This window comes from Macrobrachium rosenbergii, chromosome 17 (genome assembly GCF_040412425.1).
Source record: "Macrobrachium rosenbergii isolate ZJJX-2024 chromosome 17, ASM4041242v1, whole genome shotgun sequence".
Taxonomy (NCBI): domain Eukaryota; kingdom Metazoa; phylum Arthropoda; class Malacostraca; order Decapoda; family Palaemonidae; genus Macrobrachium; species Macrobrachium rosenbergii.
Window position 1 is genome coordinate 28,243,265 of NC_089757.1, and position 17,500 is coordinate 28,260,764.

The 17,500-nt window shown below is 38.5% G+C and overlaps 2 protein-coding genes across 2 annotated transcripts in view; one reads left to right on the plus strand and one right to left on the minus strand.

Moving 5' to 3' along the window:
- The window catches only part of LOC136847818 (uncharacterized), a 162,514-nt gene that overhangs the window by 117,782 nt on the left and 27,232 nt on the right, over window positions 1–17,500 (minus strand). Inside the window, exon 2 of the mRNA XM_067119747.1 lies at window positions 2,625–2,641. Within this exon, the coding sequence (XP_066975848.1) occupies window positions 2,625–2,641 (17 nt within the window). The remainder of the gene's footprint in view (window positions 1–2,624; window positions 2,642–17,500) is intronic.
- The window catches only part of LOC136847816 (DNA-binding protein inhibitor ID-4-like), a 24,849-nt gene continuing 11,488 nt past the window's right edge, over window positions 4,140–17,500 (plus strand). The window contains exon 1 of the mRNA XM_067119746.1: window positions 4,140–4,903. Coding sequence (XP_066975847.1) covers window positions 4,454–4,903 — 450 coding nt within the window. The 5' untranslated portion in view covers window positions 4,140–4,453. The remainder of the gene's footprint in view (window positions 4,904–17,500) is intronic.

The window sequence follows — 17,500 nt, forward strand, 5'->3', positions numbered from 1 at the left end:
GCACCAATGCCCGTAATTTATGGCCCCTCATGTAAAACCATTAAGTTTACACTCTTCTCGTTTCTTTGTAAGAAAAAGAAAACACTCCCATACTGTGCATACTCTTCACAAAACTACCTTCTTCCCATCCCTACACGTGACCAAACCACCTCATAACACTTTGCTCTTTTTCACCTCCAATAACCTTTTAATAGCATCTCCTGCGAATCGCCCACGTTTCTCACGATTTCAATCCTTGTTACCACACATATGCGTTGCTGTGAAGTTTATATAAAATTTCCTACCTTTTCTTTCAGTCATGCACGTGCGATTCCTGACGTTCACCAGAATGGTTGTGATCTAGACTAGACATTTTAAAAGGCTGATTCACATTATAACATCACGTCACCGACATATCACGTCACGTCAAAGTACGTGAGTTTTTCTTACATGTAATCAAATGGAATCACGTCACGGTCATCATCACATTATATCCACCGTCACCGCACGTTTTTTCTTTTGAAAGAATACTTTGACGTGACGCACGGTGCTTATGCAAGTTTCTTAACGCTAAATCTGTGAGTCGCTGAACGAGATCGTGATGGATAGTGTGAATACAAGGCAAGGCTGATGGGACGGTGACGAGACGGTATGATGTGAATCAGCCTTTACAGAACTTGCCCTAATTCCAAAAAGCCCTCATGCACGTATACATAAAAATTTGAACCAGTCATGCTGAATACATGGCAAGAAATATACGCCCTCACACATACCAGCACTGCACAACCACCACACACCCAGAAACGTTTTCGCACTATTTCAAATACTTGGCATGAACAAATCTTGATTTCAAGGGCCTACGTTACACTTTCTATGGTCAAATATTTCATATATATCATATTTCACATAATCATGAAAACTACTATACAAGAAAATACTTACTGTTATAAAATACGGATTGAAGAAATATCCCCCGTCCTACTGCTGGTTAAAACAGAAGATTGTCGTGAAGAAATCCAAGGTTGCTTTTTCGAAATCTTTTACCATTTCAAAAATGTTCATATTTTCATCATTTCAAGCAGTCTTGAACCCCCTATGCGTTCAGTGTTTTATGCACCCACTGGTGGAAAGTGTCGCAGGATTTCAACACCATATCGACTTCGTTGCATGAAGGAGATTCCAAACAAACGAAGTTTTCAGGCATCGTTTAGCATCTTTCAGCCAAACTTCGCCCAGTCCGTAATTGCTTTATCAATACTGGTGAAAATTTTCAAGTCCCTTCTATTTTTCCACCAATCTATTGTAGAAAAAGTACTGGCTATTTGATACGGTTTGGCTGCGACAAGTCAAAATGATGTCAGACAGCGTGCACTTTTGACTAACATTCTTCATGAAAGCCTTCAAATCAATAAGACATTTCCCATCTTTCTTGAATTAGACGAAAGCCATTAGAGAAAAAGATGGCAAGAAATTCTATCTTTTTCGTAACTTTCAACAGCCTACCTCACATGACTGCCCGAAGCCAATTTTCTCGCAACGTAAGAGAAGCGATAGAACCGCACCACTCACGAATTGAATGGTGGAGCCTCAACAACATTCATTTAACCTTCAAATATACTTCGATTTTATAAATATTTTCAAGGTCATCCGATATCCCCGGTGCCGTGGGCACTGAACGAAAAGTTCAACCTTCGTTAAACAGCAACGACGAAACACTAAACAAGTCAACCAGCCCTGACACTCAATCAATCAATCAATCACCCAGCAAACAAAGGCAGTGTTGTTGTTCGATAACTTTTCATATCCTTAGACAAATAAATACACAAATTCATTTCAGAATATAAATATAAAAATAGAAGGGACATACCTTGTTGAACGATGCACCTATTATCTTGCATGAAGTTCTTATATTGTAAATCTAGTGGATTTAATGAGCCAGAACTTTGAGACGGGAGAATGATTAGTTCCGAATAGTAAGTTACCCATACTTATTTTCAATAAAAGTAAATTCTAAAATTACTGTAAAAATACATCCTCGAATCACACAAACGTGATTTGCTTTATTATATATTTTCGAATCATACAAACCTGATTTGTTTTATTATATTCTCGAATCATACAAACGTGATTTGTTTTATTATATTCTCGAATCATACAAACCTGATTTACTTAACACAGAAAAAAAAACTATGGCAAGAATGCATAATCTCCGCCTTGAAATCTCTACCTACACACGGAGATAGTGATGAAAACTTTTGCATCTAAAAAAATGAGCAACCCAACCTAACCTAACTTAAAATTTATCATAAAAGCCAATTTACCTTAAATTCTTTGATACAAAAAGAAAAAAAAGCAACCAGTTTAAATCAGAAAGTTACATTCTGTTTTCAATACCTGATTTAAAATTAATGTAAATATATGCTTCATGGATTTAAGGTCTAAATCGCTCATGGTATTACCTTAAATTCTTTAGTACAAAACGAAAAAAAAGCAACCAGTTTGAATCAAAAAGTTACATTCTGTTTTCAATACCTGATTAAAAATTAATGTAAATATGCTTCCCGGATTTAAGTTCTGAATCGTTTATGTTACAATTATTAATTAACTCTTTCCGTTCTGACTCATTAACTCGTTTTTGTACTCACTGTTATGCTGAGGAGGCCTGTAAGAAAGAAAATATAATAATAATAATAATAATAATAATAATAATAATAATAATAATAATAATAATAATAATAATAATAACTTTGTGTAAGGTCCACAATAATATATCAATGGTAGAATGTGAGACTTTGTAAAAATATATAAAAAAGTTTTCGAACCCTATCCTGGGTTCATCTTCAGGATAGGGTTCGAAAGATTTTTATACATTTTTATAAAGTCTCACATTCTACCACTGATATATTATTGTGGGCCATATACAAAATAACTCTTGCTCTCGGCATTGCGAGCTCTACACAATAATAATAATAATAATAATAATAATAATAATAATAATAATAATAATAATAATAATAATAATAGTGCAGTAATTGTACTGCAAAATCACTGTAAATGTCATTGTAATTTTAAATAATCCAAAGAAAAGGAAACCTCTAAGATATCACCACTCACACAGATTTTTACTATGACCCATATGTGGCCGTCTGAAATGCCCTAAAATCACGATTTATGTTTGCAGTCATTTTTCCAAATCATAATGCAAATGGTTTGGCTAAATGAAGCCTTTAAGATTTTTCACTTACCCGAGAGCGCCAATAAAATAACGTTTACCTTTTATTGAAATCAATAACCTTCGAAGATCAGTATTAGGTACCCAATAAATATTGCTATGGATAGGGAAGTGAACATCTGACAGACAGACGATGAGAAAAAACGCGTCATTTAACATTATTAATTAAAAACAACATACGTTCTTCCTCCTCCTCTTCTTCTTCCCTTTAAAGACTTTAGCCGGAACTCCGGCCAGCTAACAGCAGAAGCAGAAGCAGTAGCAGCAGCTGCATTTAAAAATCATTCATGGAACATTTGTTAGAGGTTTTTAAAATGCAAGCCGGCATCTTAAGCAAGCTAAGAGCGCTCCGAGGATAGCATACCACGTGTGCGACAGCTGGTACACACATCTGCCTACGAGGCATGTTACCTCCTCTGCCAATGGTGCGATTCGGGAGCCTCCCCCTTTGGTGACGTGCGTGGGAAACGGGGCTCCGATTGGTAGAAAAGCGCAATCCCTGACGCACGCTTCCTTACGACAAATAATTACCGATTTGATGCGTCAGTTTTCATATGTACTCGAATTATTTGCTGTAAACACAATACGTTCATCTCAATGATAAAAAAAGGACCTAACTCAAAAAAACAACACTGAAATGTCATGGGCGTACTGTAGCCTCAACTGGACTGACGCATCCTGTAACAATTCGAAACGCTTTCAGAGAGACTTTCCAGATGTTCGTAACATTTTGGGAAAGGTCTGTTCAGCATCTGTGAGCACCCAGTTGTCATGTGTTTCGGATTGTCATAATACAAGGAGCTCGCGAAGGAGACCAACATACGTGTCCCAACTGGGCTTTAATTTGCCACGTGCAACCGAGGAGTCCCTCCGCCCAACCCCCTTTCCCCACTCACGTAAAATAGTGATAACAACCCCTCGTATCAGTAGTAGTGAGGAAGACATCGGACTGGCCAGACGCGGTACTCTCTCGTGAAGCGCTGAACGCCTACAAATCCCAGTGATGCTGTAGTGAACTCTGCGAACTTTTCGCCGATTGTTTTCAAACATTTCTTTGAACGCTTGCACAATACCGGTGTTCTTTCTTACTCCAGTGACTTAATGGTTGTTTTCTTGCTGAAAGATACTGAAAATATATAACTCAGAACCAGCTTTGAACTTCGAGTCTTCACTTATACCGTACAAGAGTCGAACTTAACGTTGAGTTTTCAAGTCCCACTTGAATTGCCGTCAAACTACAACATGATGAGGCCCACGCACGACGACTTGTCACCTGCTGTTGCAGGTGGTGGAGGAGGAGTTGGAGTTGGAGGAGGAGGAATGGGTGTGAATGAGAGAGGGCGCCGTTCCCACAGACACCCTCCCAGCGGAGAAGTGGAGGCCGAGATGCGCCTCTACTTGGACAAACTACGGGAGATCGTCCCTCACATCCCAAGGAACAGGAAAGTAACCAGACTGGAACTCATCCAGCACGTCATCGACTACATCTGTGACTTGCAGCACGCCCTCGAGGACCACCCTGGTCTCAAAGATGAGCCTACGGCCAGACTCCTAACGCCGCCCATGTCTCCAATGTCAGCCCACGGTCTTCTGCCACCCACGCCACACCCGAACTTGCCACCTATGCCCACCCTTAACCCAAACAGACAACCTCTGGGCGTCCTTTCAACTCCCAACACGCTGCAGACACCGGTAAGAACGTTATTTCATTCCCTACAATTCCCTGCTGTTTTCAAACCTGGTAAAATTTTATAAAATGTTCAAATTCTTTCCTTGTAGACTGGAATAAGATTTTAATTAAATCAGTTCAGGGGAGGTTATTTTTAGCAAAAGTTACTGACACTAGCAGCGTAATTGCAATTTGCCACGTACTGAGGTTATGAAATCACTATTACAAGATTTGTTCAAGGTTAAATTCGCAAACTTTGTCATGTTTTTCCTTGATTTTGCGCATTTTACATATATTTCCCACATCATCATGAAATGTCCAACAGTGATTAGCATTAAACTAAATTATATATTTCTTATATGTAGGAAAATGTGTCCAATAAGCTGACAAAGGAGCCTATCCTACATGTTATAAGTATATAATTACTTTCTCAATTTAACTGTAAAACTAGAAGACTTTTGCCACTATATAACTATAACTATATATATATATATATATATATATATATATATATATATATATATATATATATATATATATATAAAGGATGATCAACGGGTAGTGGAAGTGTGCTTTTGTTCGAGTACGTTTTAGTTCGGTCATATGATTTATCAAATTCCTGAATTTCTATACATAATACGTTTACATTACTGCCCATTTCTATTTTAGTTTGTTTCTATTGCAGTTTGTAACACCTGCATCGTGAAACTTACAAAATACGCTGACAGTCTCGTTAAAAGTGTACATCTTGCCTGCACAATATAAGAAATAAAACTAACCCTGAAATTATATATTTATTGGGATTGCATTGCAGGTGCACGTAACTGTCAAAAGTTTATATATTTATAGCGAATTGCGTTGCAGGTGCACTAAACTGTCAGAAATGTTTTGCCACATTCATCTGATGCAGGGCGAGAAGAGAAGGGAATTAGAACTTTACCAAAGTGTATACATATAAATTATAAATATATATAAATATTTATACACTATATATAATAAAATATATATATAAATATTTATATACTATATATATATTCATATATATTTATATTATAAATATATATTATATATATATATATATATACATACATACATACATACATACATACATACATACATACACATACATATATATATCCCTCCTCTTCTCTTTCTTACTCACGCTTTCCTTACTCACACTCATGATGGCAAAATACCTCCTCAGCAGTTGGTATAATCTGTAGCCTTCGGTCCAAAGCACGTGTGAGAGACCTACCAACGCTCAGCAACAAACCCTCCCCCCATCCCATCACCCTACCACGCTCATATCCCTGCACTTATCCGACCTCCTAGCCTGTGATGGAGAGTTCTATAGTTATCACTGCCTTATTGTCATCATCGTCATTATTAATATAGAGTAAAATAACTTCAGCAGTAGCGAAAAGAAGCAAGGTTCGCGGGACGACCGGTTTATACGTCGGTTTATTGATATGACAGGCGTGGATGAATGATTTGCTAATTTGTTGCTTAATCTGATGCACTATACTGACAATGTGTGAAACTCTACAAGGATAGCATTACACTTTTCACCATGCGTAATGATTTCATCTGCAAAAAAATTAGTATAAAATATAGTACTTGAACTCACACCCTGTGAGACACGCTAAACAAAGAAGCTTCCACCAAACAGAATGCCCTACATATAATATATAAATAAGGGCAAAAGGAAATATTAAAAAAACCACCAAACAAATGTATCCAAACGCAAACATCAAATAAGAAATGCAGCTGCCAAAAAAATTAATTTTTAATCAGACAAACTCTACCATTTCTCTCTCTCTCTCTCTCTCTCTCTCTCTCTCTCTCTTCTTCTTCTTCTTCTTCTTCTTCTTCTTCTTCTCTTCCACAAAAAAAAAAACAAGATATAAAAAGGGCAATGCGACTCAGGTGTTACTCGTTCCACTGCTGGCAAGTGGGGCCAGGTGGTAAAGAGCGAGGATAATCCTCGGGATAGTGTCTTATCTAAATGTCTCTGCTTTTAGAGAAGTTTCACCTGTACCACCTGTGACAGACAGACAGACAGGCAGACACGTACATGAGGACACACTCGCACGTGCAGTTAATAGAAAATTAGCAAAACGAAGGCATGAGGCCTCGTTCAATGCAGCTCTGCTTCAGCACTAATCGATGGATTATGTTATTTGCTTACCACTCCACTACCTACAACAAGGAGAAATTTCTAGTCAGATTAGAAATTTTTTTTTTACCTTGTTAATTATACAAGATTGACTGAACGTTCGAGGCCATTCGCGTCTAACAAACGCGAAGTAAAACTGCTCACACACACACGAGAATATATATATATATATATATATATATATATATATATATATATATATATATATATATATATATATATATATATATATATATATTATATACACATTGTGTGTGTGTGGGGGTGTTTGTGTGTGCTTTAGGCAACTAACTCCATCCGCCCGGCATTCGACGGAGGTGTTGAAAATTAATCAAACACAGGTGTTTGCACACCTGTGCTCTCTTTCCCGAGATGTTGGCGTCGCCGTCTTCCCCAAAACCCAAACACGGACGTCGCCTCTCACCCTAACAGTTTTGAATGGCCCAATTACGTGCGAGTGTTTTTTTTTTCTTTCCTTTTCTTTTTTTCTGAAACGATAATCAAGTAAAGAAGCGTGTAATGGAGAAAGGAACTTCAGATCACGGAACTTTCTGCTGGGTCCACCCCACATAGCTCTAGCGCTGTCCATGTATTTCGATGCAGTATTTTTAGTTCTTTTTATTATTTCTTACTTTCACCTACAACCTTTTTCCTTTACTATCCTCTTTTCCCAATGGACATTCACCCCATGTTAAAAATTGTATTGTAGGCTTACTCCATATTAATTACAACGTCACCCATTACAGCACTGGAGATTCTAGACTTTTTCTCCGAAGTAGGTGAAAGGTAAATAAGAATTTCGGACTAATGGCAATGCACCATTCAAAGAGCAAGTTATTTTTTTTTTAAATAACTGTTGGTTAATCAGTGAGCCAGTGTCTCTATGCTGTTACAAAACGAGCTCAATGTAATCATAATAGCTTAATTTTGTGGAACTCTTCTGTAACATTTAAACAACTAAAACATACTGTTAATTTTTAGTTTATAACGCTAAAGCGTCATAAACTAAAAAATAACAGTATGGCTTCAGGTATTGTTTTTGATAAAACATCATATAAACTGACACTATCAATCTTATGATAGAAGTGACAGACATACTTGAAATGCAGTCACTTACAACACGAACCTAGTCATAATAAATTGTCAAAACATATATCTATGTAAGGATAAATTGACAAAACATAATTCTATGTAAGGCGGTTCGTTTGTGCCAAAGGAATGGAATGAAATATAAAATTTAGGTAAAAAGCCAAGCGCTGGGACTTATGAGGTCATAATTCAGCGATGAAAGAGAATTTGAAAGTTTTTAAAGGTGTAACATGTGGAAAACCTCCCAGTTGTACTATGAAAAGTTGTTGAGAGAGGATGGAAAGTGAGATGGAAGAACAGAGAATATGAACGGGGGTACAGTAGTAGGAATGAAAGGGGTTGCAGCTATATAGGAGCCGAACGGACTTTGCAAGTAACTAAGTAATGCCTAAAGTGCACCGCGTGAGGCAATATACACTATGAGGACATCTATGCTGATCATTTTCCTGTCTAGTTCACATCCGTTGGTAAGTGTCGATGGACTTTGGAAATCTGACTGCGATTACAGAGAGCTTGGGTTGGGTCAGAGAGAGAGAGAGAGAATCAAAACATGGTACTATGCTTCCTGCTTGGTTCTTGTTTCCGGATTGAAAACCATTCCACTTCATGTTTACGAAAGAGCAGCATTATTGGCCTATGACTAACAAGCTGGAATATGCTGCGTCCCATTTTTCTTAGATACACAGATTTTCCTGATGCCTATCTTTTTCCTGCGAAATACAATTAAGTTGTTTTGATGCACAAGAAAGGAGTTTACCTTTCACCCTCAGACTGTTGCGTGTGGGCTCCTTGGTTGCCAAAACTTCTGGAGCTGCTCAAGAGCCTGACTTATTAAATCTAGATGTTTACAAGCTAACATACAGAGAAATGATAAACAAGTGGGATGTTATAGTGACTTTACAAACATGGGTGATGACATACGCTCCTCTTGAAGGTCGCATTCTAGTCTGTCAGCATGAATGAGCTGAAATCTAGACTGAAGCCAGATAGCCTAATTACCCTAGAATGTAGAGTATGTTCATTCAGTAACAGTTTTGTACAGTATTTCTTCGAGTACAGCATATAGACTCGTGTGAGCTACATCTGTTTCAGATGGAAGTATATTATAGCACACAGAAAATCTACTAGAGGGAAAAGATGGGGGTGGAGCCTGACTTTCAAGAATAAAATAAAGGGTTCTCTCTCTCTCTCTCTCTCTCTCTCTCTCTCTCTCTCTCTCTTAAACGGTGAATGGATGAAAAGTACCGGTCCTTGGCTTTAGAGTAAAATTTTCACAAACTGAAAAATTCTCTCTCTCTCTCTCTTAAACGCTGAATGGATGAAAAGTACCGCAGTCCTTGGCTTTGGAGCCGAATTTTCATAAACTGAGAATCTCTCTCTCTCTCTTAAACGCTGAATGGATGAAAAGTACCGGCCCTTGGCTTTAGAGTCAATTTTCATAAATTGAAAAATTCTCTCTCTCTCTCTCTCTCTCTCTCTCTCTCTCTCTCTCTCTCTCTCGTCACTGTCTTAAACGCTGAATGAATGAAAAGTACCGCAGTCCTTGGCTTTAGAGCCAAATTTTCGTAAATTGAAAATTCTCTCTCTCTCTCTCTATCTCTCTCTATCTCTCTCTCTCTCTCTCTCTCTCTCTCTCCTGCGCGCACCCAACCAACCAATATCACTTCCATCGCCTCACGTATCGATGGTGGTGTTCGCGTCAGTTTACCCGCTGACATCGGATACCCGCACTTTGTGGGGTAATGTAACACCTGCGCTGTACAGCAGGAAAAGGTTAAATAGCAGCTAATCGGTTAACCGCACATTGCGTATTGACATTTCGCTGAGAGAACCATATGTTAATTCTTAAATGGGCGTGCGTGGCGCCACGTTGAAATCCAGTACGAAGTATACAGTATTTGCGTGTGAATATACATACATTCATACACGCGTAATATATATATATATATATATATATATATATATATATATATATATATATATATATATATATATATATATATGTATGTATGTATATATATATATATATATATATATATATATATATATATAGGACTAATAACGAGATGTGCAAAAAGTAAATCAAAGCCCTCACCGACTCATCTCCGCAATTCAATTACTCAGACAGCATACTGCTCATGACTGAGACAACCGACGGGCACGCGCGCGCAACCACCCGCATAGCATGACCTTGGAACATCTGCTGACGGCGGCAACAGAAGGAGCGGTAGTTCGAAAGCTCCCGTCAACCAACTGCCATTTGTAGATCTCTCACTCAACACCCGGCGCTCTGATGGGGCTTTTTCAAATTCAGAAGGCACACACGCTCTCCTCCGTAACACTTTTGGGCCCTACTGCACGTGGTCGCATTACACCCACGGCAGCAGCAACGGCAGAGTCCCTGTATACTTCCCCAACCCTCTCTACCTAAGTAAACCGCACCCCCCCCCCCAACATCTCCCTCCTACCAACATCAACACCTGCACTCATACTTTAAGCCTGTCACCAGACTCTCTCTCTCTCTCTCTCTCTCTCTCTCTCTCTCTCTCTCTCTCTCTCTCTCTCTCTCTCTCTCTCTCAGACAATAATAATGTTTATTGAGGCTTATGCCAAGTGTATATAACCGATTACAAAACATAAATAACTATACATGCATTGCTCTGTTTAGTAATTCTTTGACATTTAGCAATAACTCTAAGAGAGAGACCCTACAACCCTCGACACTTCGTTCATGTCACCGCGCCCATTCTGAGAGGCCTACGCCTATTCTTAGGAGATGCCACGCCACCTCCTCCCCATTCGTAGAAAAAGGGATGGTCTTCCTTCGACGGGAACGTTTGTGGATACAGCTTACTTTTTGTTTTTATAATAATGTGTCAAACAGCATGCACTGTTAACATATTACAGTAGTTAGCGTCTTGATGCTGTGTTAACCGATTCGGACCAAGCATTAATGGCAAACTGCATTCAGCTTCACATATCCTTTTATCCGCAAAACAAAGGCCCCAACAAAGAATTTATTACTTTTTCTGGGGAAAAGCTAGACCAACGCAAACTGAAACAAATAGCTGTTACCGCCGAACTCTCCAAGTGGCTATGTCTTCTTTTAACTGCTGCCAAATTTTGGTCACACATGTTCGGTAAGGCAGTGTCACATAGATATGTACATATGTAGGTTAAATTGAGGGCCAAAATACATACATACATATATATATACATATATATAAATTATAAATTAGTATGTATACTAACTGTTAGTTGCAAAGTAGGACGGCAAGATGCCGCCATTATACCTCTAAAGAACCAACCTGAGTCAAGGCTTATCATAAAGGCAATATTAACTCAACAAAGATTAGACCTAAACTCAAAGATAAAAATCCTCACAAAAAAAACAAACTTTACTACCGCACGAATCCTGGTAAAACAAATAGACCTATAACGGGTAATCCCCCTAACCCCTTCTCATAACTCCCTCAGGACGCGGGAGGAACTTATTTTGGTGTTGCTTGTACATCTGGGGGGAGGAGAGAAGTAGCATATGGCATCTTAATTCTAGGAGTGTGCCTTTGTATGAGTAAGATCCCCAGGGGAGCTTTCTGCCCTTCCCCAGCTGTTTTACTTAGCCTTCAGTACACTGGGGAGGGCGAGCCTTGAGGCCCAGTCACAATGAGGCCATTCGTTTGTCTTTCATATAGTTCTCTTCGCACACCTTTGTAAAGATTTAGTCATTTGGATTTTAGCTATTCGAGGAAATTACACGAAATCCGTGAAAATGTAATGAGTATCAATTTGGCTGGTGGAAAATGGCAGTTGTTCATTCATCCTTAAGATATTCGAGGGTAAATGAAATGGGTAATAGATGGGTTACAAAATATGTCAAGAAAGACAGAAAGCAATATCTCTGTAAAAGGTATGAAAGGTGAGACTCGTGTTTTTGAAAGCCAAAATTGGATTGTGTGGAAATTACTGAGATGCATTGCTTGTGCAATGATGTACAGTGAGAAGGATGGGAAAAGAAAGGATATGGTATAAAGGGTAGAGGTAAGGGATGGATTGATTACGCGTTATCTGGTATCACACTCTGATAGGTGAATTTGTGGATAAAACTGTTTTGATACATTTTATTATGTAGGAAAATGGAACAATAGTTTGAGGAAAACTACCTTGTCAGTTTTGGGAAGGAAGTAGCAAAGGAGTGAAAATGTTTGTTAGGTAGGGTAGAAAGGTATTACTATAGAAGGGTCATAGGATGTAGGAAAAATCTGTACAGGAGCAAAATAAAACAAGCGGGTGAGTGTCTGGAGTGTATATAATGCTGGATAATTCATCCTTGAATTTGCACTTAAAAGAACACAGCTGTAGCTACTGTTTTATTTTTCTTGGCTACCTCTTTTATCAGGAGGAAGTTTAGTGGTGAATTTATATATTGCACAATATCTATCTACAAACCTATGTATGGCATACACAATGTATGCTTGTTGTTAACTTAACCCTATGAATGGAAGGCCACTTTCTGTACACAGCAGTTCATGGAACTGCTGCTGGGAGGTTAATGTTTAAACTCATAGTGATATGACATAACCTTACAGATGCCTTTGCTGTCAATTACAAGTATATATGTACTATGTCTCCTTTATGACTAGAAACTACAGTGACTTGAATTCAGACGCCCTAATGCAAAACCTATAGCCTACAGTATTCATTAACCTGAAATGGGTTAGCTAGGAAAGGCAGGGTTAGTATTGCTGAATACTTGTGTACACGTCGTTTTGGTCGTTTTGCTATGTACGTCATGTTTTGGGGGTTAAGGGGTTCCAGGGTGGGGAGACAAAAGCACCCTCCTTCCCCCGGCAAGGTCAAGGAATGGCACCCCAAGTAAAGGTTAGGTTAGGTTAGGTTAGGAAGTATCCCTGTTGAAATAGGTACTCGGTTCTACCTCGAAATAAATCTTCGATTTTTTTTTTCTTTAAGTAGGTGTGACGGGGAGTTGATTTTTTTGAAGCAACTCAGCTATACTTTTACCAGTGTGTTTGGGTCCTTGCATTATTACAAAACAGCCCTGTCAGAAATTTAATTATGATAAGTTCTTTGCCCCTCTGCAGAAACCTAGTACTTAGGGCAACAACATAGGCCTATTGCCGAGTTCAGTACAGAGCAAATTCTGACTGGGCCGCTTTGTTACGGCTAGGTTAAGTAACAGTCAACCATGCAATGTTTTGCTATAGTATTCTGCATAGGCTAGTTAGGCTGCGTTCCATTGGTAACCAACTTGATCACTAAATTGCATTCAAACGAGCTTAGACTACATCCGGAGTGGTTAATAGTTAAACCTACTATGTCACAGGAAGCTTTTTAAATTTACTCTTTTACATTTTTAGTTTTTTATATTTTTTTTAGATCATAGTGAGCCTTTTTTACATTCTTTAGCCTATAGTGTGCTCAGCCAAGACTAACCTTGTATTCAAAACCTAGGTACCTAGTTACACTGGTTATGTACGCTAGCTAACACGAGGAGGGACCTCTTTCTCTTTAGCCTGCCACTAAAAGTGTTTTTAATATGCACAGCTAGCCTATTCATACTTTAAAAACACGAGATGTACAGAAATATGGAGTGTGACGTAAGGACTAACCTTGTGGAGAAGGGGCAGGACATCATGCTCCATAGCCTAAGCCTACACGTGGCCTAACTTGCTTATAAGCCTAGTGCCAATATAGTAATTCTTCCTCATAAACTAAATAAATCGCTCACTTAACTGACACATATCGTTGTTAATCGTGACATGACAAGAACACTGGTTAAAACCGTAAACATTTAACGAAAAACAGAGCACTGGGTTACATACACTGTGAGGTTTTTAAATGAATTCTGCAAGACGATCCGCAGTGGTTCCGTACATTCCTGTTACATTCTCTCAAAACATTCTTTTACCATTAACGCGTAAAGAAAAAATCGTGCCTATATGGCTGAATAATACGTTAAAACTTAATTTTACATGCTACTACTGTAGTGTAGATTTTGTTCTTTAACTGACGTACACTTAAAAATAAATTGCCACCTAATTCACAGCCTATAATAATAAATTGTAACTTGATTCACAGCCTCTAATCTAAATCAAGTTTTCGGTTTCTAATATCTTAGACTCATTAAACTCCGTATTTTAGACACCTAGACTGTCATGGAAATGGATCTTTAAATTAAACACTCAATATTGTATCAAGGCAGTCTTACTATCTGAATAATGAATGGAAAACATTTGATAAAAAGACACATTTAAGGTTTCTATAGCGATTCCAGAACTGCCATGATGTGCAGCAAACAAGGAATGCGGTCTGACCATTTGTCAGAATGAGGCAACAGTTGCATAATGATGATTCAAACCATATGTCACGCTTGCACGAACGTGCTTACAAACATCATTGTGAATAACGACATAGCTTTACGTGAAAGCAACGACATGGATGCATTCTCTGAGCCAATGACGTGGTTTGGTATGGATTGTGGACTAGAAGTGTAATGCGTTTCGGTGAAGTCCTAGAGACCTAGACCCACAAGAATTGCATCATTTAACAAACCAAATATTTGATCAAAGCATGTGGCATTTTGACAGGCATGGTAATAATGCTGCGTTGGTATTATTATTCATCAAAAGTGCCCAAACATTTTATTAGTAAATGTAAACGATATTATAAGATTTAAAAAGAAATAAAAACAGTATGTTAGCAAATAAACTCATCATTGTCCAAGTGATTCGATTAAGTTTCACGTCACGTATTGAAGTTCACGACTGCGTTCGTACAGCTGACCTTTAAATGCCAAAGGCTAAAGAAATTTTGACCTATGATTTGCACCGCTGATTTGTTAACCGATTTAATCAAACTTCGTGAAAATAACGCATTTTAGTAAGCCTAAATTACATATATTTCCAACCTGTACAGCCACACAAAGAATTCCTTAAGTGTTGGTGTTCAGTATTCGTAAATAATGAAAAAAACTTTTGAAGCCTTCTTGAGAAATTACTAAACGAGTTATTCAATTCTATGCAAGACAAAATGCAAGTGTATTTATTGTATTAAGGTCATTTTTGCACGGAGGAAATTGAATCACTTTGTTGACAAACTTAATTAGCATGTCTTTTCAACAGTGACAGAAAAATTCGAAGAATTAAGTAGCGATGAGTTATACCGAGTGTAATTCATAAAATATTTGCTGCGTTAACTTCATTCTTCCATCTCCAGATGGGCAAAAGTACTCTTGTATCCCCGCACAAATTACTCACCTCTGCAGCTACATCATAATCTTAAAGATAATTATAAAATATAATGAACATGTGTGACGAGAATTCGTTCATTTACCCTTGACTGAGAGAGAGAGAGAGAGAGAGAGAGAGAGAGAGAGAGAGAGAGAGAGAGAGAGAGAGAGAGTTTTCAGAATGTATTTAGCCGTCTGCCTTCACACTCCTATCCCTCCCTAGCACATACACAATCTCCCGCCCCCTCCACCCCCGCACCTCCATGGTCCCCGGAGCGCTTCTGGTGCAGCTGGTGTGTCTTTGCCGAAGTTCTTCCTCCTCCTCTTGTCCAGCTGCTGTTGCTGCATGTGCTGCCCTTCACACTGTTGCTGTTTCTGTAGTACAGCAGCAGATGTTCTCGGGGCCGTTGGCGAAGACTGTAAGACAGCTGTCTTGTCTATTCGTTCTTCTGTCTGTATGTTTGAGTTTGTGGTGATGTGGTAACGAACTTAAGCTGGTTGTCATATGGTGCTGAAGTCTTGCTTGTGTGTGTGTGTGTATGTATGCGTGCGTGTTTCTGCTACACGAGAAATGCCTTTCATTCCATGTGCGATCACATTTTTTTGGCTTAGTCATGCATATACTCTTGGTTCTATGTTTTTGTGCAGATTTATTAAACATGGAGTAGCCAAGAATTTGTAACGACATAGAAGTAGTCTGATGAATAAAGTAATATATATATATATATATATATATATATATATATATATATATGCGTGTGTGTACATACATACATACATACATACATAAAACAGGTGGCCTTCTGAGGGCTAAAATTTTATATATATATATATATATATATATATATATATATATATATATATATATATATATATATATATATACATACATACATACATACATACATACATACATACATACATACATACATACATACATACATACAGATGAGAGAGAGAGAGAGAGAGAGAGAGAGAGAGAGAATCCGGCGTGAAAAAGATAATAATGGCTGTCAAGGGTAAGTTTTTTCCGTTCTGCATTTCTGTTGCCGTTTGTTATTTCTAAATGACAGATGTGGCATAACAACCTGTTCATTTTTTCCATTTACTATGATACTGAATCTGATGGTACAATGGCAGATGTACTAAAAGGTGATGCTTTGATGACTAGGTTTCAAAACAGCAGTATCCATCTGAGAGAGAGAGAGAGAGAGAGAGAGAGAGAGAGAGAGAGAGAGAGAGAGAGAGAGAGAGAGAGATTCTCTCATCATTATACACACTCGACACTTCTGATCGCCATAGAAGACTGGCCAAAATCTTGGTCTATGCCTTTTCAAAACAGACTTAACGAGTCATTCCGCTTAGTTGTCTTAAAGTGACATTCTTAAGTGTCCTTTGCACTCTTCCTAAAAGCTGACGTTATATCACAAGGTACAATCAGTTACTCCACTTTGAGCAAGATTACCAAGGATCAGGAAGGCTAGCGACCTTACTTCACCAGCGAGAGACCAGGGCTTGATCCCACGACGGAAACGGCTCTTAAATAAAAATTGTGCGTTCCTTGACCCGGTGGTTAGTCGCGTATGGTGGGTTTCAGGATAGAGACAGGCAAGGGGCTGACAGCTTCATCCTAAAAGACTTGCTGAGAAGACCACAAGGTCAAGACCATCTTGCGCCACGCCCTCATATATATATACTGTGTGTGTGTGTGTGTGTGTGTGTGTGTGTGTGTGTATATATATATATATATATATATATATATATATATATATATATATATATATATATATATATATAAAATTTGTGTTTGTGTATTCTCACATACTGTTTTCTCTCTTCTCCATTCATCTTTGGCAGCCACTCATTCTTCAGCCCCCACCCTCAATTCTCCCCCGCCCTCCATTCTCCAAGTAAGACGGTTCAGGTGGGGTTGATATGTGTGTGGGTGTTTAGTGTAGCTTATCCGCTCACACCTGGCCCAGCACACCTGGTCTTGGATCCACACGTCTGACGCTCTCTTTGAACGCATGAACTCACGCACACACGCGCGCGCGCGCTCACGCACACTCGGGCAACACCTTCGCGAGCTCAGTTCCCTCTTCGCTT